This window comes from Bombyx mandarina, chromosome 11 (assembly GCF_030267445.1).
Source record: "Bombyx mandarina strain Sakado chromosome 11, ASM3026744v2".
NCBI classification, from domain to species: Eukaryota; Metazoa; Arthropoda; class Insecta; order Lepidoptera; family Bombycidae; genus Bombyx; species Bombyx mandarina.
In genome coordinates, this window is record NC_143218.1 from 649,546 (window position 1) to 676,497 (window position 26,952).

At 40.0% G+C, this 26,952-nt stretch overlaps 2 protein-coding genes across 7 annotated transcripts in view; both read left to right on the forward strand.

Annotated features, from left to right (window-relative positions):
• LOC114250477 (cytotoxic granule associated RNA binding protein TIA1) overlaps window positions 1–26,952 on the forward strand; it is a 137,613-nt gene that overhangs the window by 73,026 nt on the left and 37,635 nt on the right. The window lies entirely within an intron of this gene.
• LOC149501875 (uncharacterized) lies at window positions 25,800–26,682 on the forward strand. The gene has a single exon (XM_089731566.1). It carries the CDS (start codon window positions 25,911–25,913, stop codon window positions 26,616–26,618), a length of 708 nt encoding a protein of 235 aa, XP_089587692.1. The 5' UTR covers window positions 25,800–25,910; the 3' UTR covers window positions 26,619–26,682.

A 26,952-nucleotide genomic window follows, 5' to 3' on the forward strand; every position in this document is an offset into this window, starting at 1 on the left:
TTCATTATGATTATCTAAGCAACGAATATCAAATCAAATTTATGTTATAGCTAAAAGACGTACTGAAAAAATAATCGTATTTCTGGGAGAGTTTACGATTGTTCAATCAGAAATATGCTACTTAAAATAATACGCACATAATATTATGTTCCAATTGTAATATTTTCCTGTGAAATAATACATCATATTTTTTGTTTAAGTTCACTCTTATTGAAGTGTAACTACTCGTAATATATAATGTAATACTGGTTAGGTAAAATGAGTGCTAAGACCATCGCTCTGAAGCACCTTCGGAAGGTAGAAGGTGGGGAAAGAGAGACGCGTTGTAACAGAGTCTTCTCTGCTCCAAGTTTCCGTAGAACTACTTGACATTTAGAGTGAGTGTAGTTTCAGCTGTAACGATTACCATTTCGATAAGAATATTTCAAAGACAAGCTGATAAGATGGTGAGTGGTTACCGTCGCTCATGGATGTCAGCAATGCCAGGGGCAGAGCCAAGCCACTGGCTACCGTTAAGTACTCTCCAGAAGCCACGTGTGAAGGAGGACATGTTGTAGCGCTCGGGAAGCACCGTGGAGGGAAGCTCATTCCAAAGCCGGGTGGTACGTGGAAAAAATGATCTCTGGAAACGCTCTGGATGAACGTAGTGGTTCTAGGTAGTATGGATGAACTCTACTCCGGTGACGGGCGGTGTAATGATAAAAACGAGATGATGGAATCATCATACGGAACAATTACATACGGTACAAAATACAGAGGGAAACGAAGTCCCTCCGCAGATCCAGAGGTTCCAAACGATCCGTGAGAATGGGAGTATCGACAATCTGAACGGCTCTCTTCTGTATGGATATACATATATACAAGTTCCGAGTAAGGTGGTTTCGATCCGATGGTATATTCAGCGAAGGACTGCTCTTGCTAGGGCAGATGTTACCAGTCTCCCACGCCGAGAGCCAGGTAAGATCGCCTACTCGCTCGGTGAATCTAGTATAGCTCCTCAAGGTCAAGAGCTTGTTGTAGTTGTAGAAAAAAAGACTTAATCCTTTCTTTGATAAGACAAAACCCTATTTTAAAAACCTCAAATCCTCTTTTGTATACGTAGAAAAAGTTCGTACAAATACGCCAGAGAAAACTGGATAGAGCTTATTTAAAATCTTGACAGATGGCGCGTGACGATACCTGATTTTCAGTACTATTGAATTACAGACAATCCACGACTAAACATCTTCTATAGTACTCTCACTGTTTCTCTTCGCCAAGGTGCTTTTAGGTATCTCAAACACCGGTCACCATCCTCGCCAAACCCATCGCTTGCGACGAAGGGCTCGACGAGTTAATTAACCCATAGACACAGCCCACTGAGTTTCTCGCCGGATCTTCTCAGTGGGTCGCGTTTCCGATCCGGTGATAAGTTCTGCGAAGCACTGCTTTTGCTAGGGCCAGTGTTACAAACACTACAGGCTTGAGCCCCGTGAGCTCACCTACACATTAGGGCGAAGCTGAAATAGTTTCTCAAGGCTATCAGCATAGGCAGGGAAAAAAATATTCACCTATTCCTATCTTTTACCTGGTCGAGAACTTTATGGACCGACATCTCTGGCTGCTGGCCCTGTTCGGACCACCGCTTTAGGCTGTTGCCTTCTACATGTTTTAGGGGCAAAAATGAGCCTTTTCAGGCTTTTTGCCAAGGAAACATTATATTGTTACCAATTTGACCACGAGAGGTTATAGCATCTCTTCGACGTCGCACTGGGTACCATGAAAAAATCCTAACGTACAATAAGCTTAGACGTAATAAAATCGTAACGAATTCCATTTTCGAATCCGCACCGCCGAGCGAACGACCAATCAGTTGATTGTATCTGTTCGAATGTTTCCGCCGGATTCCATTTTCGAATAATCGAAAGAGAAAAAAAACGATTTTTAGAACGCTCGTGTAACGTCTTATTATAGGTGGAGGAGGAATGCATTAGATTTCAAGAGCTTCGGAGCAAGAGAGTCGCGTTCGGTTAATCCAGTGCGATTGTTTGAATTTATTGTCTGCGTAATATGAGGATTTCGTCTTTTGAAACATATAGTGAAGTATGAAGCAGGAAAGCAGAGCTGCAATGGACCGTGTCTATAGTAGTATGGTATAGGATCCTCGGCTAGATGTAGGTCGGATCTGTGTCTGTTTGTGTACGAGAAGAGGTCGGGATCAGTACAGAACTGTAGAGGACTGTGTCTATAATAGTGTGTTATAGGATCCTCGGCTAGATGTAGGTCGAATCTGTGTCTGTTTGTGTAAGAGAAGAGGTCGGGATCAGTACAGAACTGTAGAGGACTGTGTCTATAGTAGTGTGTTATAGGATCCTCGGCTAGATGTAGGTCGGATCTGTGTCTGTTTGTGTACGAGAAGAGGTCGGGATCAGTACAGAACTGTAGAGGACTGTGTCTATAGTAGTGTGGTATAGGACCCTCGGCTAGATGTAGGTCGGATCTGTGTCTGTTTGTGTACGAGAAGAGCTCGGGATCAGTACAGAGCTGCAGAGGACTGTGTCTATAGTAGTGTGTTATAGGACTTTCGGTTGCATATAGGTAGGATCTGTGTCTGTTTCTGTATGAGAAGAACTCAGCATCAGTACAGAGCTGCAGAGGAATGTGTCTATAGTAGTGTTGTATAAGACTAGAGAATAAGCCTAGGTCGGATATATATTTGTTTTTTGTGTACCAGAAGAGCTCAGGATCAGTACTGTAGAGAGCTGTGTCTGTCGTATACTATAGTACAGGAATTTATCTTAATAAATGAGACAGTATTTTTTTCTACGTCAGCGGATTTGAAAGCCTCATTAGATGGGTCGGGGATCGTTACGTCGTTTCACACGTTTTTTTTTTTAGATTTATGTGGACGTGCGTTTTTTTATTCCGTAAGGAAAAGTTTTTTGATGAAACCTTCTTGTTCGTGTCTAAAACATTTAGTTTAGAAAATACAAGCTTGGTCAGTTCTGTTGGCGCGATTACGTCTTATTAATCGATGAATACCGGCTGCACGCACGAAAAAGTGTCACGTTCTGCTTGAGCCTGAGCGTGCAAGCGAGAGCATGGGACAAGCGATAGAGAGGCATGATCTGCCCAAGCGTTGGCTTGTGACACATTTATCTCTCTTCTCGCGTGACGTCAGAGCTAGCAGTTCGAATAGTTCTGCGACTGACGCTATCACGTAAAACTATCGTCCGTAAACTGACTTTACAAACAACCAATTTTTTTTGTTATTAGTATAATCGGGAGAGCTATTTCATGGGTCTTCTGTTCTTAAATATCTATTGGAGTCTGGAACACACGTTAATGTGGCATTGAGGCACGAAGCAGAAGTTTTAATTTTGTTAAATAAAGGCAGCTTCGTCGTGACTCAGACGATCGCTCTGAACGACATGTATTCCAATCGTAAGAATTTATATGTGAGCATACGGACTTGTATATATGTATATGTGTGAATCTTATATTGTTTTATGATATCACAACATGTACGGCGCCGCATGTTACGTGCAAGCATGTATGCTGTGTGTGTTTTCTGCTCTACCCTTTGAAAATTTGGTACAGAAGGGTAGAGCAGCCGTTGTAACTATACTGAGACCTTAGAACTCATATCTCAAGGTGGGTGGCGCATTTACGTTGTAGATGTCCATGGGCTCCAGTAACCACTTAACACCAGGTGGGCTGAGAGCTCGTCCACCCATCCAACCAATAAAACAAAAATGCCTTAGTAAGTCTTCGACTGTATTCTTACAACATGGTGGTACTCATCATCATTCTCCTGCCCTTCAGTCACCTGGGGTCGGCGCAAAATATTTTCTCCTCCTATACTACTCTATCACATACCATTTCTTCGCTCACTCCCCTCTTACACTGGTAATACTACAAAATCAAATTAACAAAGCCATTCTCTGTTTTTATTGACCTACTTCTTTACAACACAAAGAGCGCAGCATGACATTATCCCTACATGACATCTCCATTACGATATTGGCACGTTTCCTGAAGCCAATATATTTTGTAATTAAATTTACTCTCATACAAGACGTATTTCGTTCATAGTGCGCCTGCTGCGAATATATTATTGTTCTTACAGTGGAAACGCTGGCTCTACTTTCGTCCATTCTTATGCCCTGGGTACGTACCACAATCGCTACCATTTCTACCGCGAAGTTTTTATTTATTACTTAAATGGGTGGATGAGCTCACGGCGCACCCGTGTTCAGTGATCACCGGAGCCCATAGACATCTACAACGTAAATGCCGCCACTTGCCTTGAGCTTTGAGTTCTAAGCAGTCCAATAATAATAGGGTGCGGCAGCCATTGTACTATAGGTCTGAGGCTTCAACTCATGTATCTAGGTCGATGTGGTTAAATACGTTATTCGTGTCTATAGGTTCCCTTCCACAGTCTTTCTTACTGGTAGTAGGACCTCTTGTGAGTCCGCACGGGTGGGTACCACCGCCCCACCTATTTCTGCCGTGAAGCAGTAATGCGTTTTGGTTTGAAGGGTGGGACAGCCGTTGTAACTATACTGAGACCTTAGAACTCATATCTCAAGGTGGGTGGCGCCATTTACTTTGTAGAGGTCTATGGGTTTCAGTAACCACTTAACACCAGATGGGCTGTGAGCTCGTCCACCAATCTAAGCAATAAATAAAAAATAAAAAAAACTCTGAACACTAGGTAAGCGGTAAACTTATTTACCAGTAAAAGCAAATAATTGCAAGGTCAGCTGAAGAATCTTTTGAGGTCTTGTTTGAGAACTTATTAAGCTCTAGTGGAATCCAAGTCCAAAGCCGGACGTCACGTTGGTGAAATGATTTAAGAAAGAAGCAAGGCACTTTAGACTATCGGTTATTAATCTGAACCCTTTAAATTCATAGTAAATTCGCGCCATAAAATGATTAGCAAAATAAATTCATAAAATAAAAGCTCGATTTTATATTTTGCGCTAGCCTCGATAATTTCGAGGTTAAATTTTTATCGACACAATCCCGTTTCTACCCGCATAAAACTTAACCGGGCCTCGTGAACTTTGCGTTAAATATCTCTCCCGACCGATCTTTTTAAATGACCGGATAAAATTTACGTCCGGGTCATAAGTTGGTCTCCGTACTAGGAACTTAACAGTTTTCAAGTAAACTAAGTTTAATGATAATTAACCAAGATTTTCTAGGTACTAGTTGGTTTTATTTTTATTCAGCAGAGAACTAGAGTCTAGATCTTACAATGCCGCTGAGACAGTTGACTACATATCATCATCATTATCTCCTACCCTTCTCCCAGTCACCTGGGGTCGGCGCAACATGTTTTCTCCTTCCATACTCCTCTATCATATACCATTTCTTCGCTCACTCCCCTCTTACACATATCGACTTTCACGCAATCCATCAATTTATTCTTAGGTCTACCTCTTCCTCTATATCAGCCTTTCCCAAAGTGGGCGATAACGCCCCCTTGTGGGCGCTGCAGGCCTAAAGGGGGGCGGTAAGAGACCCAGAAAAAAAATGGAGGCGCCGTGTAAAGGCTTGGGAGGCGATTTGTAATTTTGTCAGTCTAAGAGGACTCTTAGACTGAGCTCTCGCTATAGTGGTTTTTAAGAAAGTGAAAAAATGGGGGCGCTAAAAAATAATTTATTCTCAAAGTGGGCAGTAGACAAAATAAGTTTGGGAACCCCTGCTCTATATCCTTCCACATTCATAGCTAACACTCTCTTACCAACCTCATTTTCATTTCGTCTCATCAAATGTCCATACCATCCCAAACACGCACTTCTCAGCTTCTTTGGCACAAATGTCACTTTCAGACTTCCTTTACCATATTCATTCCGTATTCTCTCCATTCTCGTTACTCCACACATCCATCGCAACATTCACATCTCTGCTGCAAGCAATCGTTGAGTGATGCAATCATTGAGTATATATTTCTTTAAAAAAATGCACCGGCTGTGTGGCATATTCTAGAATACCACGGGTCTGAAGAGCGAGCGTCTTCCTATGAATTAAGATTTAGAAATTATGTCTGCCGTTGTACTGTAAAAACTGGGACCTTAGAACTCATGTCTCAATGTAGGTCTCAACTTGTAGAACTCATAGCTGCATTCACATTGTAGATGTCTATGGGCTCTGGAAACCACTTAACACCAAGTGGGCCGTGAGCTCGTCCAACCATCTAAGCAATAAAAAATAGGGATTAATTTTTTCATACATTTATATAGAATTCCAGCTTAAACCTTGAAGATAAATAGTCAAGTATGCATAATTTTTACAACGAAATTAGATTTTAATTTTCACAACCGCAATTTCACGTAACAAAACTTTTATCGTTTTGTAACAAAATAAATTAAAAAAAAATACTCACCAGTTTTGTAATCTTTTCGCGCTAAATTAATCTAACCGTATTAGTCATTTATGCAGGTAAACTAGGTATTTTTCGTAATAAAACCATTGAGGTTTTTAATAACTTTAAAAATCACATTAGAAAAACACCACAATTATGATTTATTGACGTGCACTCAAAGAAATAAAACCGGGAAAAGGTTTTAAGCTATTGCATAGCTTTTATCGCGGGCCTTGAGCGCGGCGACCGAATCATGAAATTCCGTAACGGAAAAAACCTTACAGCCACCTACCATGTAGCTCGCGTTCAACTCATTCACACGTTGCGCTTGTGTAGTGTTTGTGAATAAGCGCGTGGCGTGACGTCACACTGCATGCGCATCATGAAAAGTCTGCCCATCTCTCTCTCGCGCGGTCTAGCTTAGGAGTGTGAAGGGGACAGTTAATGTTTTGCTTTTATTAATGTTTAATATAGTGTGGTCTTGTTTTATTGTTGTTTTAATATTAAATTATCATTGTCTAATTATAATTGCATAAGTTGATAAAAAATGCTATGCAATAGCTTTACCGCGGCTGTTCACGAGTGCCACACGTTTTTTAAAGCCGGAACGCGCTAATGATTCGCGGTAGGAATAGTCAGGGAGGTGGCGCCAACCCGTTCAGACTTCAGACAAGAAAACAGTCTTCGAACTCTCAAGAGGGCTTTGCATTTTCCTTGTGAGGCCCATGGACTCCGGTAATTTTACACTAGACTGGCTAACACTCAATGGTAGGCAGCGATTTGGCTATGCCCCTGGCATGACTGACGTCGATAAGCGACGGCCACCACTTACCATCAGCTGGGCCGTATGCTTGTATGCCTACAAAGGCAATAAAGTAATAGGTAGCTTATTTACCCATCTACAACAATTTGATTTATTTCTCATAGGCATTTATGTAAATTTTGTAAATCTATTATTCATTTCATAAATGTAAAGTAGCAATATTATCATCATAGTGATGATATTTATATAACTATAAATATATTCTTTATTCAATACATAAGTAAATCGCGGTTAATTTATTTCTTGAAATAATTTAAAAAATTTGAACTTATTACTATATTATTATTGAATTCATATTTTGCTTTTATGTTTATTTCGGTGTGCAATAAAGCATTCTCTACTCGAGTGGCGCTCAAACTAGGGTTCACCACCCCTGTGGGTACCGCTAGAAGATTATTAGGGGTCGCCAATTTTTTTTAACTATTTTTTTAACCACTCGTAATAAACTACTAACTCCCTAACCAGGGGTCATCAAATTTTTCCTCTCTACTGCAGGGGTCGTAGTCGAGAAATGTTTATTCACCGCAATTCTACTCTACCCAATACTAACACCCAAAGAGATGGTCTAAGAAGGTGACTCGGCAGCTAGAAATGGTGGTGAACAATCTTCCTCGGGAGTTTTTATTGCTTTGACGGGTGGACTAGCTCACGGCCCACCTAATGTTAAGCGGTTACCGGAGCCCATAGACATCTGTAACGTTAATGCGCCACCCACCTTGAGATATGAGTTCTAAGGTCTCAGTATAGTTACAACGGCTGCCCCACCCTTCAAACCGAAACGCATTACTGCTTCAGGGGAGAAATGGGCGGGGTGATGGTACCTACCCGTGCGGACTCACAAGAGGTCCTACCACCAGTAGAAAATAGGAATAGTAGGAGAGAAACAGTGAGAAGACTACAGGAGAGACACGAGGCATTTAACTATGAGCGAAGATTTTAACAATAATGTTCTACTGTAACATTCAAACTCAGCATCGGGCCGTTCGTCTTTCGAACACGAAAGATCAGAATAATTTTGCATTAAATTTTTTTAATGTTATTTCCTTATTTGCTTCGGGCAGCAAACGGAATGCCTCAAGGGAAATATTTCGTTTCCGTGAACAATTACGTATTGTTTGTTTGGGCGCGTGTCTGTTGGGAATCCGTGGTCTGCGCTTAGAGCCGAAGCTAATGTGGCAATTCGGGTTTGTCCGCCTGACCTAAGCTAAGAGGCGAAAGAAAATATTTCGTCTCACAGTTGGAGACATGAGCGGATGAAGGGGATAAGGGGATGTTAATTTTGAGACAACGGGCAACATACTTTTGTTAGTTGTAGTTTTTCTTCGTACATAACTTCTTTATCACATGCAATTTCTAAAAACTAATATGGGGTTTTTAGGCACATAACACTTTCATTCTTTTTTTTATTGCCCTTGTAGGCAGACGACCATACGGCCCACCTGATGGTGAGCGGTTACCGTCGCCCATAGACTTCAACTATGCCAGCGGCAGAGCCAAGCCGCTACCTACCGCTTAATACTGTCCACAAGCCTCTTTTAAAGAAGGACATGTCATAGCGCTCGGGAAGCACCGTGGAGGGGAGCTCATTCCATAGCCGGATGTTACGTGGCAAAAAATACCTCTGGAAACGCACTGTCGAAATTCATTCAATATAAAAAGTCAAAAACCTTAAAATTGGTACTTATCCCCTTATCTTATCATGTCTTCCGTTCAAATGGAAGCAATCTGTTCGAAATCAACGGGCGATCGAAATTTTTGTTTAACTCAATAGTGTCTGTTCACGAGAAACTTTTACGATTTAACCAATAGTGTAATCTAACCCGGATTTTTTTATGAACTAAAGTGTATTAGGCGTTCTGTAATGCTTATATTTGCCGAGAAGCTTGCGATATTATTTCAAGGCCAAACCGTAACGTTATATGTAGGACGCAATTTGCGTTTAGACCTTACGCTAACTGCGTTTCAATCAAGCTTTTGTTTCAGAGCTTTCATTATATTAACACAGAATAGACAACTATAAAAAACCTAAGTTAATAAAGAGGCTTTGCTACGAGCTTCTTCTACGAAATTCTTATGAAGCTACCGACGAAATACCTATATTTTTTTTGTTTTATTAATATTTTAGTACACAGCAGCTAGTTTAAATAGAGCTTATAAACGCTGTCTAGATACTTCTTATACACATTCCAAGGTTCGCTCAGATTGCCCTTGAGGAATAAATTTTAATGTATTGTGATGATTTGCGATATTACTGCTCTTCCTTCTCCTTGGGTGGTGTTCCTCAATCCTGAGGGTCGTGACCTTTACGGAACACTTTTGTTTTGATTAAGTTCCTCCATTCCTTGCTGTCCTCTGCGATGTGGATAGCGACATTGATGCTGGAGTCGGATGTCGTCTTAATTTGATCGGACCAGCGCAGGGACTACGTCCCTAGACCTTTTTTCTTCCACTTTGGCGGTGATGAGTAGTTTTTCGAGATTGTCACCTTTTTTCCTGGCAACTTGATCGAAAAACTCGATTCTATCTACATATCTTCTTCGTCTTTTTCCTAGCGCTTTTCCGGTCTAGAACCAGAGCCTGCTTTCCTACTTAAACTCCACTTGCCCTGTTTTCGGCATCCTTCTGGGTAAGGATATTCTCCTCCATGTTCGCCTTTAGCACATCCAACCAGGATATATATTTTTTCTATGTACATAAATATACCTTAATATATAATATACCTAGTCAGGTCATAAATTCTGTCACATGTTTAATGTAAAATACTTGAAACATGTTTATTCATTATGTAACCATTCATATACCAAAATGAACTTAACAAAACATAGATTCTTATGACACTAAAGTTTATTCAAAATGACCTCCGTGATTTTGAATACAGGCCTTCAATCTGCGCGGCCAGTCGTCTATCGCAGCACGAACGAGGTCCATGTCAATATCGGCGGCTGCCTTAATCAAGGATGTCTTGAGTGACTCCAAATTGGGATGAGGCTTTGAGCACGCCTTTTCCTCCAAGTGTTGCCATATCTTGTAATCTAACGGATTCAAATCTGGACTGGAGGAGGGCCAGTCTTCGTGCCGGATGAAGTCGATTTCACGCGCCGCCAGCCAGTTTTGTGTGCTCTTCGCCCTATGAGCTGGCGCCGAATCTTGTTGGAATACCCAGTGCCTGTTATTGAACATGGTATGAGAAACAGGTTCCACAAGGTTCGTCAGGACTGTATTTTGATACACAACTGCATTCGTTTTTACACCTTTCTCACAAAAATGTACCTCTGTTAAGCCCCAATAAGAAACTCCCAACCATACAATGAGCGAGGATGGAAAATGACCTCGTTGGACACGCGGAATACGGTTGCTCGCTTCTTCACTACTGTGTGCGTACACCTTATCATTTTGTTTGTTGTAGCTCTCTTCTACGGTAAAAATTTTTACATCCGAAAAAAGAATTTCCCGATATTTTTTTCCCGCGTACCGCTTCAACAAAGCGCGGCATCTCTTCAGTCTCAGGTCCATTAGACGAGCATTCAAACGATGTCCTGTTTTTCTTCGATATGCCCGAAGCCCTAAGTCTTCATTTAACACCCTTTTCACCGTGGTTCTGCTTAACCCCATCTGAAGGGCCAACAGTTTCTGCTTACGTTTGGGATTTCTTTGAATACGCACCTTCACAGCTTTTATCACTGCTGGAGTCCTAACAGACCGAGGGCGCCCACTTCTTGACCTGTCATCTACACTGGAGTCTTCATTGTATCGTTTGATGGTACGATAAACGAATCTTTTGTTTATTTTCAAATTTTTCAGAATGTTAAAAAATTTTATTGGCGCGTAACCGCAATGATGCAACGCAATAACTGCAACACGGTCTTCTTTAAGCGTCCACTCCATATTTAAAAATGAGTAAAATTCTAAAAGTATACATTTTTATTTTCATGAACAATTCGAAATTCGAATTCAAGAAACTTTTTTGTGGCCAGCATTCTAAAAGAAAAGTTTTTACTGTGTGACAATACTTATGACCTGACTAGGTAATTCTTCTGTCCGTGTAGGTATGTTAGTGGCAATATTGAAGGAAATGTTTTTTTGTGTTTCTTCCAGTGGATTCGAGAATGGTTTATGGTCACAATTCGGTATTGTAATAACTTTCTTTTATTAATTTCTGCAGAACCATCCAGACTGTTACAAATTATTCAAAAAGATTTGTAATTTTCCAGATATAAGATAATTGTTTAAGACATTAACGTCTGTCTGGTCCGCTAGGATATCTATATAAAAGAATGTATGTATGTGTGTATGATCACCTAAAACTCGAGAGCTGTTACCCCAATTGATATGAAATTTTTGCACACATTTAAAGGATGAGATGACATAGTTAGGTATGTTGGCGACGGATTGGTGACGCTAAAGTCTTTTGAAACACACGTCGAATCGATTTAAAATGTTGTATACAAATATTAATGACGCAACATTAAAACACTACCTACTATGGTTAGACCGGTAACAGATATATATTATAAAAAAATATTTTATTTTTTAGTTACTAATAAAAAATTGTAGATTTTTTTTGAGTGAAGCGAATATTAAATAAATAAACATTTACTAACAATCACGCCACGTTAACTGGTCCCGTGTTAAGTTCGTAAAGAACTTGTATTACAGGTACCAGATAACGGAAATAAATGTAAGATTTTTATTATACGCATATATATATTTAATATACGTCCATAACCCTGGAAAAGACATTTTGTATTTATCATACAAATATCTTTCCTTGGCGGGATTCGAACCCGCGACCCCCTTGTGTAGTGACCATGTCATTTACCACTACACCAGACGGCCGAAGCGAAACCTCGGCCTCTGCTAGTATATATATGTACATAAAAGTTCCCATGGACTCCGAAACAGCTGGGCCGATTTGGATGAATGAAGGAAATATAGGGATGGGTCTAAGGGGCTGACCCTATTTGGTAGCGATCGGATCGAAGTCAAATCAAAGATCGGGCCGGATTTGACTACCTAGTAATCCCTATATTAATACGTGAAGCAAAAACTTTGTACCCCTTTTTACGAAAATTGCGCGGACGGAGGAGTATGAAATTTCACACACTTTTAGAGAATATAGAGAAGGAGTGCAGAATGTTAATATTTTTTTAAATTATGCATAAAAAATGCATTAAATCAATAAAAACAAAACATTACACATACTACCGTGTATTTGACACGCACACGCATGCATACTATTTGTTTATTGCTGAAGTCTGTGGTCTAATTGAGAATAGATTAATATTGTTTGTCTTTCATATTATTTGTCTATAGTAGTAGTTTTAGGCGAGGCGAAATCTGAGTATAATAATAGTCTTTGACAATAGAACCATAATAGTGTTCAAACTTATAATTTCAATTAATTGTAGTCGAATTTCGACCATCGGTAGTAGGACCACTAGTATGTATAACTACAACAAAACAATACAGCATACGTATCCGTACATGGAAGGAAGATAAAAAATATATATAGAAAGGACGTAAGTAGAGCGATAAATAAAATAGTCTGTCTTTTTGTTCACACATCTCGAACACTATTAAATGGATTTTTTTGTAGTGCGTACAATTAGACCAAAATATTTTAGAGCAGAATGTAGACTTTATTAAGTTTTACTATGCTGATAGCCTTGAGAGGCTATTTCAGCTTCACCCTTCGTCGTCGTCGTGGCCTAAAGGATAAGACGTCCGGTTCATTCGTATCTAGCGATGCACCGGCGTTCGAATCCCGCAGGCGGGTACCAATTTTTCTAATGAAATTCGTACTTAACAAAATGTTCACGATTGACTTCCACGGTGAAGGAGTAACATCGTGTAATAAAAATCAAAACCCGCAAAATTATAATTTGCGTAATTACTGGTGGTAGGACCTCTTGTGAATCCGCACGGATAGGTACCACCGCCCCGCCTATTTCTGTCGTGAAGCAATAATGCGTTTCGGTTTGAAGGGTGGGGCAGCCGTTGTAACTATACTGAGATCTTAGAACTTATATCTCAAGGTGTGTGGCGCATTTACGCTGTAGATGTCTATGGGCTCCAGTAACCACTTAACACCAGGTGGGCTGTGAGCTCGTCCACACACCGAACCAATAAAAAAAAAACCCTAACGTGTAGGTGAGCTGTGAGCTCACGGGGCTCAAACCGGGAGTGTTGCTAGCACTGGCCCTAGCAAGAGGAGTGCTTCGCAGGGTTAATTTACTCACTGAGCCCTTCCTCATAAGCGACGGGTTCGGCGAGGACAGTGACCGGTGCTTGAAGTAAAGTTAATGGATCGAGAGGATCCGTAATGACGTATTTAGGGCGATGAAGTCTGATTAACTGTCATTTGACTGACTCGGTGGTGCCATAATTAGCGCTCCATACTGTTGCGCTGATTGTCGTCGGTTCGATTCTGATATCGGACAAACATTCGTGTGATGAACAGGTTTGCTTCCTTTTTGTCTGTACTTACGCGCTTATTATGTATTTATGTGTATATTTAAATATATATAAGTACGTTAGTCAATCTCTGGTGCCTATAACAAAGGTAATCCTAATTTGGGGCCGGAAGACCGTGCGTACTTTATTCCCAGCTATTTAATCATTATTAATTATTAAAATCGGACAAATTGAACGATGGTTTTAGAATTTACTTTTACACTATTAGCATTTATGTGGCAAATAATGTTGTTAATACGAATGTAACTCATCTCGACTCGATTTAGACGGAATTCGGTATGGATATCGTCTGTGTCGTGGAAAAGAATATAGATTAGCTTTAATTCCACTGCCGAGAGAGAAAGAGAGAGTGAAAAGTATATAGCACACGAAAATAAACCCAATTATAACATTGAAAATCAGTCAACAGACAGCCTACCGTTTTCATCTACATGGTTTCTGAAAAATATACAATAAACATGTTGCGGTGTTGCTAAGCACAGCTTCCAAAAGGCACTGCTGGCGAAAAGCTACTCTGCACTGCATTAACTTAGAGCAGTGATTATCAAACTTATTTCTTTTACCGCCCCCTTTGAAAATCAATTCTTTTTCAGCGCCCCCCATTTTTTATACACCGGTAAAACTTTAAAACCACAATTTCATTAATTTAATTAATAAATTTTGTATTAATTTTAGTAAATGTAGTACCACGTAGTACATACTATATATTTGTAGATGCTGTTATTGTTTCTTCATATTATTATATGTCCGTACATTGCTACAGAGCGTGTATTTACAAATTTGCAAAGTAAAAATGAATTCTTCTCATCAATATGTTTGTTTAAATTCAGAATTACCAAAATAAATTGCTAGTTCACTGTACTATTACTATGCTAATTTATTAGAACGAAACTATTTTTGTTGAATATGTTTCTCATTAATATAAGATTCTCATCATAAGATAATTAAAAATTTATATTTCGACTAGTAAATAATACTACTAACTTATTAAACTACGAATAAGCTAAACCTGGAAGTCGTAGAGGATTTCATTTATCTGAGCTCCGTCATAGCTAGTAATGGATCCTCCGAAAAGGACCTCAGAAGGCGAATCAGTATGGCAAAGAGAGCTATGTCCCAAATGGACCGTGTTTGGTCGGACAGAAACATCTCGAGGAATACCAAAAAGCAGCTCGTCACCTCCCTCGTTTTTCCATTTTTCTCTACGGGGCAGAGACTTGGACCCTCAAGAAAGCCGACCGCCTACGCATCGACGCGTTTGAGATGTGGTGCTGGAGGAAAATGCTCTGGATTCGTTGGACAGAACACAGAACCAATGAATCCATTCTTACCGAGCTCAAGATTCCAATGCGCCTCAGCACTACATGCGCGCGGAGGAGTTTCGAGATCTTTGGACATATCGCCAGAAAGAGAGGTGACAATCTGGAAAAGCTACTGGTAACAGGCAAGGTATGCGGGAGAAGGCACAGAGGCAGAAATCCAATGCGCTGGTCGGACCAAATACGCTCCACTCTCAATACCTCAGTCCACGTTGCTATTCACACAGCCGAGGACAGGCAGTAATGGCGCAAGATAATACAGGAGAAAGTTATTAGAGGAGGCCACAACCCTCAGCACTGAGGATTATCGACGCAAGAAGGAAGGAAACTACGAAAAATAAATTAATGTATTTCGTATTATATAAATATGGGTAATTTTTCATAGAATTTTAGTTTATAATTTAGAACTGGTTCAAATAAAAACCGCCGCCTAAGTCAGCGTTTTTATTATTTGTAATAATTAATATTATCGCACCATCTCTTTCGAGGCGGTGTGTGTACTGGCTGGGACGCCACCTTTGGTTTTGGAGGCGGAGGCGCTCGCCACTGACTATCAGTGGCGGGCTAACCTTCGTGCCCGGGGCGTGGCGCGTCCCAGCCCCAGTGTGGTCAGAGCGCGGAGGGCCCAATCTCGGCGGTCCGTGCTGGAGTCATGGTCCAGGCGGCTGGCCGATCCTTCGGCTGGTCGTAGGACCATCGAGGCGATTCGCCCGGTTCTTGTGAATTGGATGAATCGTGACAGAGGACGCCTCACTTTCCGGCTCACGCAGGTACTCACTGGGCATGGTTGCTTCGGTGAGTTCCTGTCCTGTCTCCTTCATATGTCGGCCTGGGGACCGGCGAAGGGGGCCTGAGAAGATGACGTGCAAGCTACTCTCCACACGTTTTACGCATGAGCATCCGGGTGATGGAAGGCCGGCTATCCTCAACCCACGCTGGTTCCCCAGCGGGGTATTTCGTAGGATAGATAATTCTAACCGGCGCCATCTAGGCGGGTTTCGGACAGCCTGCTGACCGAGAGGGCTGGTGGTCGTGGCGCCGACGACCGCCAGTCCGGCGTCCCGAGGGGGAGTGTGATGGAGAGATGTGCTCCGCACTAAACGCTTTTCTTTCCCCCCTTTGCCTTTTCATGAGCTCTGTCTCATGCGAGGTTTGGATGCTGGTTGTTGAGCGACAGGAGGCTTTAGTCGTTTCGACTCCGACATGCCCCGCCTTCCATCCTCAGTGAAGGTGAAGTGAATCCCCAGGAAGTCCGGCGATTTCCTCCTGACAAAAAAAAACCGTGTGGCACTCGGGAACTGCGGCGGTAAAGCTATTACATAGCATTTTTTATCAACTTATGACATAATTAGACAATAATAATTTAATATTAAAACAATAATAATTTAATATTAAAACAATAATAAAACAAAACCACGCTATATTAAACCTTAATAAAGGCAAAACCTTAACTGTCCCCTTCACACTCATAAGCTAAACCGGGCGAGAGAGAGATGGGCAGAATTTTCATGACGCGCATGCAGTTGGACGTCACGCCACGCGCTTATTCAGAAACACTACACAAACGCAACGTGAATGTATTGTACACGAGCTACATGGTAGGCGGAGTGAGGGATGTTAGGTTTTTTTCGTTACGGAATTTCATGATTCGGTCGCCGCGCTCAAGGCCCGCGATAAAAGCTATGCAATAGCTTAAAAATGTATGAACTTGTAATAAAATCTCTTTGGCTATACTATTTCTATCTGGTTGGTTTTGGTATTATTAAAAGTTGAAATTCGAAAGAAGATAATTCCAAATTAAAATTAGGAAGATGTGTGATTTTTATTTATTTTTCGTACTGTCAAGACGAGTGAATCTAATGAAGGTATTTGATACATTTTAAAATTTTACTACAAAAAAGGTAAAATAGCAACGCAAGCCGTGAAGAAAAATTGCGATGTTTATGGACCTAGTGCAGTGTCTGTGAGAGTAGCACAAATTTGGTTTAAGCGTTTTCAATCCAGAAATTTTGATGTCAAAAATGCACGTCGCTCTGGTCGCCCTATTACGGATAAAATCGATGCCATTTTTGAAAAAGTGGGGCAAGATCGGCATATCAGTAGTTTCGACGTAACTGAAGAACTGGGAATTGACCACAAAATGGTTATGGCGCATTTAAAAAAAACTGGGTACACAAAAAAACTCACTGAAAGAAACCTAATGAACCGTGTACTCATTTGTGATTCTTTATTACGACGTAATGAAACCGAACCATTTTTGAAGAAGCTGATAGCTGGTGATGAAAAGTGGATCACGTACGACAAGAACGTACGAGAAAGGTTGTGGTCAAAGGCCGGTCAGGCTTCACAGCCTCTGGCGAAACCCGGGTTAACTCACAACAAGGTGATGCTGTGTGTGTTGTGGGATTGGAAGGGCATTATACATTATGAGCTGTTACCACCAGGCAGGACCATCGATTCTGAACTCTACTGCGAACAACTGATGAGATTAAAGCAAGAAGTTGAGTGAAAGCGGCCGGAATTAATCAACAGAAGGGTGTGGTTTTTCATCACGATAACGCTAGACCTCACACATCTTTAGCCACTCAGCAAAAATTAAGAGAGCTTGGCTGGGAGGTGTTAATGCATCCGCCGTATAGTCCTGACCTTGCATTTTCAGATTTCTACCTGTTTCGGTCTCTTCAGAATTCTTTAGGCAGTGTCAGGTTAACATCACGAGAGGACTGCCAAAACCAATTGTCGCAGTATTTTGATTAGAAGCCCCAAAATTTCTATAGCAATGAGATCATGTCCCTATCTACAAGATGGCAAAAAGTTATCGAACAAAATGGTACTGACATACTTTAGTTAAATGTGAATAAACTATATTTAAAAATGTTGTGAATTTTCTTTAAAAATGCGAAGAAACTTTTTCCCCAACCTATTATTATATAGAAATAAAATAGTAAACAATGTTTGCAATAAGTAAGCTGTTTAGGCTTACTATACTATTTGACATTGGACGGTAATGAGTAAATTGTAAAAAATAATAATCTAAGACAAGTTTTGAACAATAATTATATACGCATTTCCATTTTATATAAAAATTATGATTCTTAAATCAGTAATTTCTTATAAAATGCTAGGAAAATGCTGTAAAATGCCCTTATGTTAAAAACAAGAAAGAAAATAAAGAAAACCTTATTTGTGTTCGTTTACATATGTGTAATATTTTAAAACTCTGCATCGTAGTTGTTTTTCTAATGTTTAAAATAATTTCTGGTGCAATGTAATTAAGGTAAAATTGCTCTAATTTTTTAACTATCATCGATCATGTTCCGCAGAAACTTGTTACAACTTGATTGCGTACGGTGTGTGGGCTATCCTACGAAATCTATGTTAATTATTTTAAGTTTTTATAACATCATACAGGGTAGAAATATAAACTAATTATTCGTTATTGTGTAGTAGGTGAGTTTTAATTTTAGTGAAATTTAAAATACTATAAAGTAAATGAAATTAAAAATTTTACAGCGCCCCCCTAACCCACATCAACGCCCCCCATTTTTTCCTGGGCCCCTTAACGCCCCCCTCTAGGTTTCAAACGCCCCCAAGGGGGCGTTATCGCCCACTTTGAGAAAGACTGACTTAGAGTGACAAATATCATTTAATAATTAAAAAAATACTATTTATTGCATTTTACACCCAAAAGATAACTGAATTTTCGGTGATAAATTATAGTCAATAATAGTTTATAACAAAAACTAAGAAAAACACGCTGTTATAGAAAATCCAACGAAACAATAGAAAATAAATTTATTTGAAAAAAAAGTGTGTGTGTCCGCTCCGACGCACGACTGGAGTTTACTGGATATAAAAAATTAAACGAAACAATACGAGAAATAGTTCTATATTACGACAACACGATACACTACAGATTATTAACAAATTAACGAGACACAAAACAAACGACTAACAAATATATGAAAATACAATAATGAGAGAAACGCGCGATCAGTACGAGGCTTTGTGGCGGACTGCCGGCGCATGTACTAGCATGTCACACGAAATGCGCATAACGCATTTCGTGTGACATGCTAGTACGATTTTGGTCCCCATAATTTTCATACCCCGGGCCTATATATGTAAATCGATTCTAAAGGAGTAAACTCCAAAAAGCGTGGGGTGTTTTATGAAATATTATTTATTGGAGTTTACTCCTTTAGAATCGATTTACATATATAGGCCCGGGGTATGAAAATTATGGGGACCAAAATCGTACTAGCATGTCACACGAAATGCGTTATGCGCATGTCACACGAAATGCGCGCCGGGCTGCTGCGCCGGCAGTCCGCCACAAAGCCTCGTACTGATCGCGCGTTTCTCTCATTTTGTATTTTCATATATTTGTTAGTCGTTTGTTTTGTGTCTCGTTAATTTGTTAATAATCTGTAGTGTATCGTGTTGTCGTAATATAGAACTATTTCTCGTATTGTTTCGTTTAATTTTTTATATCCAGTAAACTCCAGTCGTGCGTCGGAGCGGACACACACACTTTTTTTTATTTTAAGTAGCATTATGTATCATAATTTTTTTGGAGTTTACTCCTTTAGAATCGATTTACATATATAGGCCCGGGGTATGAAAATTATGGGGACCAAAATCGTACTAGCATGTCACACGAAATGCGTTATGCGCATTTCGTGTGACATGCTAGTACATGCGCCGGCAGTCCGCCACAAAGCCTCGTACTGATCGCGCGTTTCTCTCATTATTGTATTTTCATATATTTGTTAGTCGTTTGTTTTGTGTCTCGTTAATTTGTTAATAATCTGTAGTGTATCGTGTTGTCGTAATATAGAACTATTTCTCGTATTGTTTCGTTTAATTTTTTATATCCAGTAAACTCCAGTCGTGCGTCGGAGCGGACACACACACTTTTTTTTTTTTTTTTTTGGAGTTTACTCCTTTAGAATCGATTTACATATATAGGCCCGGGGTATGAAAATTATGGGGACCAAAATCGTACTAGCATGTCACACGAAATGCGTTATGCGCATGTCACACGAAATGCGCGCCGGGCTGCTGCGCCGGCAGTCCGCCACAAAGCCTCGTACTGATCGCGCGTTTCTCTCATTATTGTATTTTCATATATTTGTTAGTCGTTTGTTTTGTGTCTCGTTAATTTGTTAATAATCTGTAGTGTATCGTGTTGTCGTAATATAGAACTATTTCTCGTATTGTTTCGTTTAATTTTTTATATCCAGTAAACTCCAGTCGTGCGTCGGAGCGGACACACACACTTTTTTTGGAGTTTACTCCTTTAGAATCGATTTACATATATAGGCCCGGGGTATGAAAATTATGGGGACCAAAATCGTACTAGCATGTCACACGAAATGCGTTATGCGCATGTCACACGAAATGCGCGCCGGGCTGCTGCGCCGGCAGTCCGCCACAAAGCCTCGTACTGATCGCGCGTTTCTCTCATTATTGTATTTTCATATATTTGTTAGTCGTTTGTTTTGTGTCTCGTTAATTTGTTAATAATCTGTAGTGTATCGTGTTGTCGTAATATAGAACTATTTCTCGTATTGTTTCGTTTAATTTTTTATATCCAGTAAACTCCAGTCGTGCGTCGGAGCGGACACACACACTTTTTTTATTGCTTAGCTGTGTGGACGAGCTCACAGCCCACATGATGTTAAGTGGTTACTGAAGCCCATAGACATCTACAACGTAAATGCGCCACACACCTTGAGATATAGTTCTAAGGTCTCAGTATAGTCACAACGGCTGCCCCACCCTTCAAACCGAAACGCATTACTGCTTCACGGCAGAAATAGGCGGGGCGGTGGTACCTACCCGTGCGGACTCACAAGAGATCCTACCACCAGTAATTACGCAAATTATAATTTTGCGGGTTTCATTTTTATTACACGATGTTATTCCTTCCTAACATGGGACTAGCAATTAACAAAAGCAAGACCAAGCTGCTAGTCGTAGACCGCTTCTCATCCACTCAGCGTACGGACCTTTTGGCAGAATACGAGGCCGTGGACCAGTTTGTCTACCTTGGTTCTGTGATCACGGATAAGGGGAGCTGTGAGCCTGAAATACGCCGACGAATTGGAATGGCTAAAACACCTATGACGCAGTTGAGCAAAGTTTGGAAAGATCGTAATATTTCGAATAGGACCAAAATACATCTTGTGCACTCACTGGTCTTTCCAATCGCTCTCTATGGAGCAGAAACATGGACCATAAAAGCAGCTGACCGAAACAGAGTTGATGCTTTTGAAATGTGGTGCTGGCGCCGCCTATTAAGGATTCCATGGACAGCCCACCGCACGAACATCTCGGTCCTACATCAGCTTAAAATGGAGAACGCTCAACGCCTGTCTGCCACCTGTCTGCAACGCATAATGCGCTACTTTGGCCACGTTGCCCGCAGAGGTGTAGACAACTTGGAACGTCTGATGGTCACTGGGAAAGTAGAAGGAAAACGTCCTAGAGGCCGGAGCCCCAAACGTTGGTCCGACCAGATCTCCGAGCAAACCAGCGGACCACTTAGCGCTGCACTACACCAGGCAACTGACCGGAACCGATGGAGGCTGACAGTAGACAGGCTAAAACGGAGTCACGATCCTCAGCAATGAGGGAGCGATGGAGAAGAAGAAGAAGATTCCTTCACCGTGGAAGTCAATCGTGAACATTTGTTGAGTACGTATTTCATTAGAAAAATTGGTACCCGCCTGCGGGATTCGAACACCGGTGCATCGCTTCAACACGAATGCACCGGACGTCTTATCCGTTAGGCCACGACGACCACTAAATTCATTAATGTATTAAACATTGAAGCAAATACAACAGATTCCAATTTGCTAAGTGAAAAAAAGAAGGCGCTCTAATGTATTTGTTGTTTTGGCTGCCGAAGTAAATAACGGGCCTTACTCTTTAAAATATTGAATTGTCATCGGTCGTTGATAAGTATGTCAAATTTCGAGTTAATCCGACGTTTTGAAGGGAGTCAAATTCATGTTCAAAGATTCCGTTACATACTTTTTTTTCCTACCTAAGCTGTTAGTTAGCCTTGAGGGGCTATGTCAGCGTAACCGAGCGAGTAGGTGAGCTCGCGCACTAACATAGATACTAACATACGTATGAAGCTAATAAAAGCGTATTAAAACATGAGCCATCGCTGGAAGGCTGACAGATGTGAAACATTGATATTATGTATTTGGTACAGTGATAGATGCATAAAAGCTTACAGGAAATTCATTTGGCCTAATGAAAAATAAAATATTAATATTATGTAATAGTCACATAACATACTAATACATACAGACTGTACATATGTCTGCTATAACTAGTGGTCGCCTAGTGATCGAAATACGACCATAATAAATAGAAGTGATTACTTTGAACATTATTAGGTTCTATTTTCATATCATTATTATCTTGTAGCATTTGTTAATGACAATTACGTCTCATTATTTATCCTCTCTTCCACACAATAGTTCTCTTTTATTATATAATTTTAGGTTTATTTTAATTTTTTTAATAAAAGAAAATTGAAGTCGTCATGGCCTAACGGATAAGACATCCGGTGCATTCGTGTTGAGCGATGCACCGATGTTCGAATCCCAGGCGGGTACCAAATTTTCTAATAAAATACGTACTCAACAAATGTTCACGATTGACTTCCACGGTGAAGGAATAACATCGTGTAATAAAAATGAAACCCGCAAAATTATAATTTGCGTAATTACTGGTGGTAGGTTATGTGAGCCCTCTTGTGAATCCGCGCGGGTGGGTACCACCATCCTGCCTATTTCTGCCGTAAAGCAGTAATGCGTTTCGGTTTGAAGGGTGGAGCAGCCGTTGTAACTATACTTGAGACCTTAGAACTTATATCTCAAGGTGGGTGGTGCATTTATGTTGTGGATGTCTATGGGCTCCAGTAATCACTTAACACCAGGTGGGCTCTGAGCTCGTCCACCCATGTAAGCAATAAAAAAAAAATAAAAAAAATTATACTACTTATTTGCATACTGAACTACATTGTTTCATGAAATTTCAAGAAACGTCATTGGTAGATCGCAGTGTTTCGTCAGTAGACAGTAGATCTTGGCACTAACTGGCACTAAATAAGGCACAAGCTGGCCACTCCTGCTATACACAAATAATATTAAAGACAAACATTATTTACGGCCGTCTGGTGTAGTGGTAAGTGACATGGTCACTACACAAGGGGGTCGCGGGTTCGAATCCCGCCAAGGGAAGATATTTGTATGATAAATATAAATGTCTTTTCCAGGGTTATGGATGTCTATTAAATATATGTATGTGTATAATAAAAATATTACATTTATTTCCGTTATCTGGTACCTGTAACACAAGTTCTTTACGAACTTACCACGGGACCTGTTAACGTGGCGTGATTGTTAGTAAATATAAAAAAAAAATATATAAAAAAAAAAAACAATAATAATCTATTCTCAATTAGACCATAGACTTTGACAATAAAGAAAAGAGCATATTATATGCGAGTGTGTGTGTGTGTGTAAAATACATGGAAGTGGGTGTCATGTTTTTTTTATTGATTTAATCTACTTTTTATGTAAAATTTAATAAAAATATTAACATTCTGCACATATACTCTCGTTCGGTGTAAGATCTTCCCTTCGCCGTCATAGAACCTACACACGTATGCGCACACTTAAAAATGAAAAAACATACATGAATTTACGCAATTTTTATTGTTACGCATAGCCCGGCCGATTTGTTTTACGAGTAAGTCGATAATGTAATTAAGATTTGGAATTCGCGTTTGAAGATGGGTTGCGACAATTTAGTGATGATTAAGCTGTGGACTGCAGTAAACGGTTCAGAGCTCTCGCACAAAAACCTCAGCTAAATAATTGGCTTATCCAAACACGACTTGCCAGTCATCAGATTTCGTTCATATTACCTAGAACACCAGCGTTCTTCCACAGTGCGTTTCCAAAAATCTCTTCTGCTACGTACCACCGGCTTTGGTATTAACTTACCTCCTTGGTGTTTCCGGAAGGCTGAGAAGTCTTACTTCAAACGAAAGCGTTCAGCGGTAACCACTCACCATCGCATAGACCGTATGCTCATCTCCCTGTCATGACAATAAAAAATCATTAAAGTTATACTTTTTTCTTCCTTACAAGGATTTAAGACCACGATTCAAGTCCGCGCCTAACCCGATGAGTTGGGATTACCGTTTTGCACGTCCCAAGGTAAAATGAACCTTGTGCTTCAAAGAATAAAGTTATGTAGAAACACGCCGAATCTCCGCCCCTATTAACGGCGGTTAGCATTTTTTTCATTATCTCCCCTTAAGGATTATGTAATTGAAAAACATTGATAAATCCTGTATTTTATTTTGCTTGTCGTAAGGACTGTTCTTTGTTTTAGACAAAGTTCCCCCAGTGTTAATGTTTGTCTGTAGGATACAGAACTATTGAAGTGATAACTTCTTATGGGAGAGTAGATCGCTTCGTTACGCAACGCGTTACGGTGCCAGTCTGTCTGGCTTCTCTTTCTCTCACGCACAGGGCTGCGGTAATAAGGACGTATGTAACTCCTAACTATTTATATAAATTTTTCAAATTACGTTACAATTTTCCCTACATTATCATAGTAATATACATAATATATATAAAATTTAAGTAATAACCTAAGCTTTTCTCAAGTTAAACAATTTCCATATTAAATAGTTCAACTTAGATTAGTTTAAGTTATTACTTCTGTCGGGCGTCCCAAGACACACTTGTAAAAAATATATGCAAATATTAATTTTTAACGGGTTCTTAAGGCGATTTTTAGGTCTTCATTATTTACCGATATTTCGGTGGTGTTATAAGCGCCATTATCACGGGTGGAGTTAAGAATGCGGGGTATAGTAACCGGCAAACTTCGTGAGCAAATGACCTTGACTGCGCAGAACCGAATTTTAGATCACTTTGGTGGTGAGGGTGAGGCGCGACGGCAGGGGAAATCGTATCGAGCGCGTTATTGGTAGATCAGTCGAACCTTGCGTCCCGCACCGCGCCCTCGTTCCGCTTGCTCCCAAAAGTACGCTTGCGTACAGTGAAAAGTCTATTAATATTAATCGTTGAAGTTATTTGTTATAATTATTATTGTTTGTTGATTTTGTTGTTATTGCTATTTGTTGAGTGTTTCTTGATTTTTTATAAAAAATATACTATGCCACGTCAAACTGGTGTAGTATTAAAAAGACAAGCTAGAAAAATGGTGTACGACGTATATTGCTTTCTTAAAAAGCAGGGAAATAATGATATGGAAACGGTAAAAGAGACTTCAGAGGCAACAAAAACATCAGTCAGTACTGTTAGGCGTATTATTAATGAAGCGAAGGGCTCTAACTTGCTCGCCGTGTTTCGTACTCCAGGCAAAAAAAGATCAGGGAAGAAGAAAGTTACCGGAATTGATAGTTTCGACCAATCTGCAATAAAAAGATGTATTCATAATTATCACATAACAAACTGCGAACTTCCTACCGTCGAAAGACTTCGTAAAAAATTGAAAGAAGATATAAATTTTAATGGCTCGGAACGAAGTTTACGACGAATTATGAAAGAGCTAGGCTTCAGATGGAAAAGAACAGAAAATAATCGGAAGCTATTAATTGAAAAAAGTAATATTCGACTACCAAGGATCGAATATCTCCAAAAAATAATTAAATATAGGCAAGAAGGAAGACCGACAGTGTACACCGATGAGTCCTATGTCGACTCATCACATGCAAGTGGTATGTCGTGGTCAGATGGATCAACTGGGGGTTTAAAAAAACCAATTTCGAAAGGACCGTGTAGTAATAGTGCATGCTGGCTCCGAAGATGGATTTGTTCCCAATGCCCTTCTTTTGTTTAAAGCTGGCACAAAATCTGGTGACTACCACGATAACATGAACTATTTGAACTACGAAAAATGGCTGCGTTGTCAATTGCTACCAAATCTGCCACCAAATTCCGTTGTAGTAGTCGACAATGCGTCATATCACAATAAACAGTCTGACCCCGCCCCAACTGCCAATGCCAAAAAAGTCTATATGAAGAAATGGTTACAAGAAAAAGAAATTCCATACGATGAAAACATGTTGAAACCCCAGCTTTTTAGCTTGATTAAAGCACATAAGGAACAACACAAAACATACAGCATTGATAAAATTTTATCAAACCACAACCATTCAGTGCTTCGCTTACCTCCATACCATCCAGACCTCAACCCAATTGAAATGGCTTGGGCAGCTATTAAAGGGTATGTCAGTAGCAAAAATGTCAACTGGAGCACTGGCAAAGTAATAGAGCTAGTGAAGGAAAAGGTCGCGGCGATGGGTGCTCCGGAATGGGGTAGATTATGTCAAAAGATAAAAGAGATTGAGGCGGAGTATGTAAAAAGTGATCATGTGGTAGATTTAGTCACTGATGAGTTTGTAATTTTTGCTGACGATGATTGCGACACGGATGAAGAAAGTAGTGATGATGATGATGGTCATGATTATGATAGCGAAAAAACAATTACAAATACCAGCTCAGCTTCAGCTGATCCAAGACCTGGCACCAGCTCTAGTTTTGACCTAATGGAAGGAATATCTATTTTACCCCTAGATTAAATTACTACAATTATTAACCTGTATTTTTTGTTCATGTACTAATAAATATATAAATAAATACATATTATGTTGTTTTTAATAACTTAATAACATTTTTGTACGTAATTGTACGATGCGCGAACTTACCCCCACTACGTCAACTAATGCTCAAGAAGTTTGCCGAGTATTATACCCCTCATTCTAGAAGTAACATCAAAGAATCGAGCTGCTATCAAGGCGACTTAAAAGAGGGTAGACAGATTTTTCTGCTCCCAACATTTAATTTAATCTGATCAGGGGTCGTTTTTTATAGATTGTTATTTATTTTCAACCGACTCCAAAAAAGGAGGAGGTT

Excerpts from the sequence above, each read along its gene's own strand:
- LOC149501875 (XM_089731566.1), top strand. The coding sequence starts at position 25,911 with ATGAACTATTTGAACTACGAAAAATGGCTGCGTTGTCAATTGCTACCA.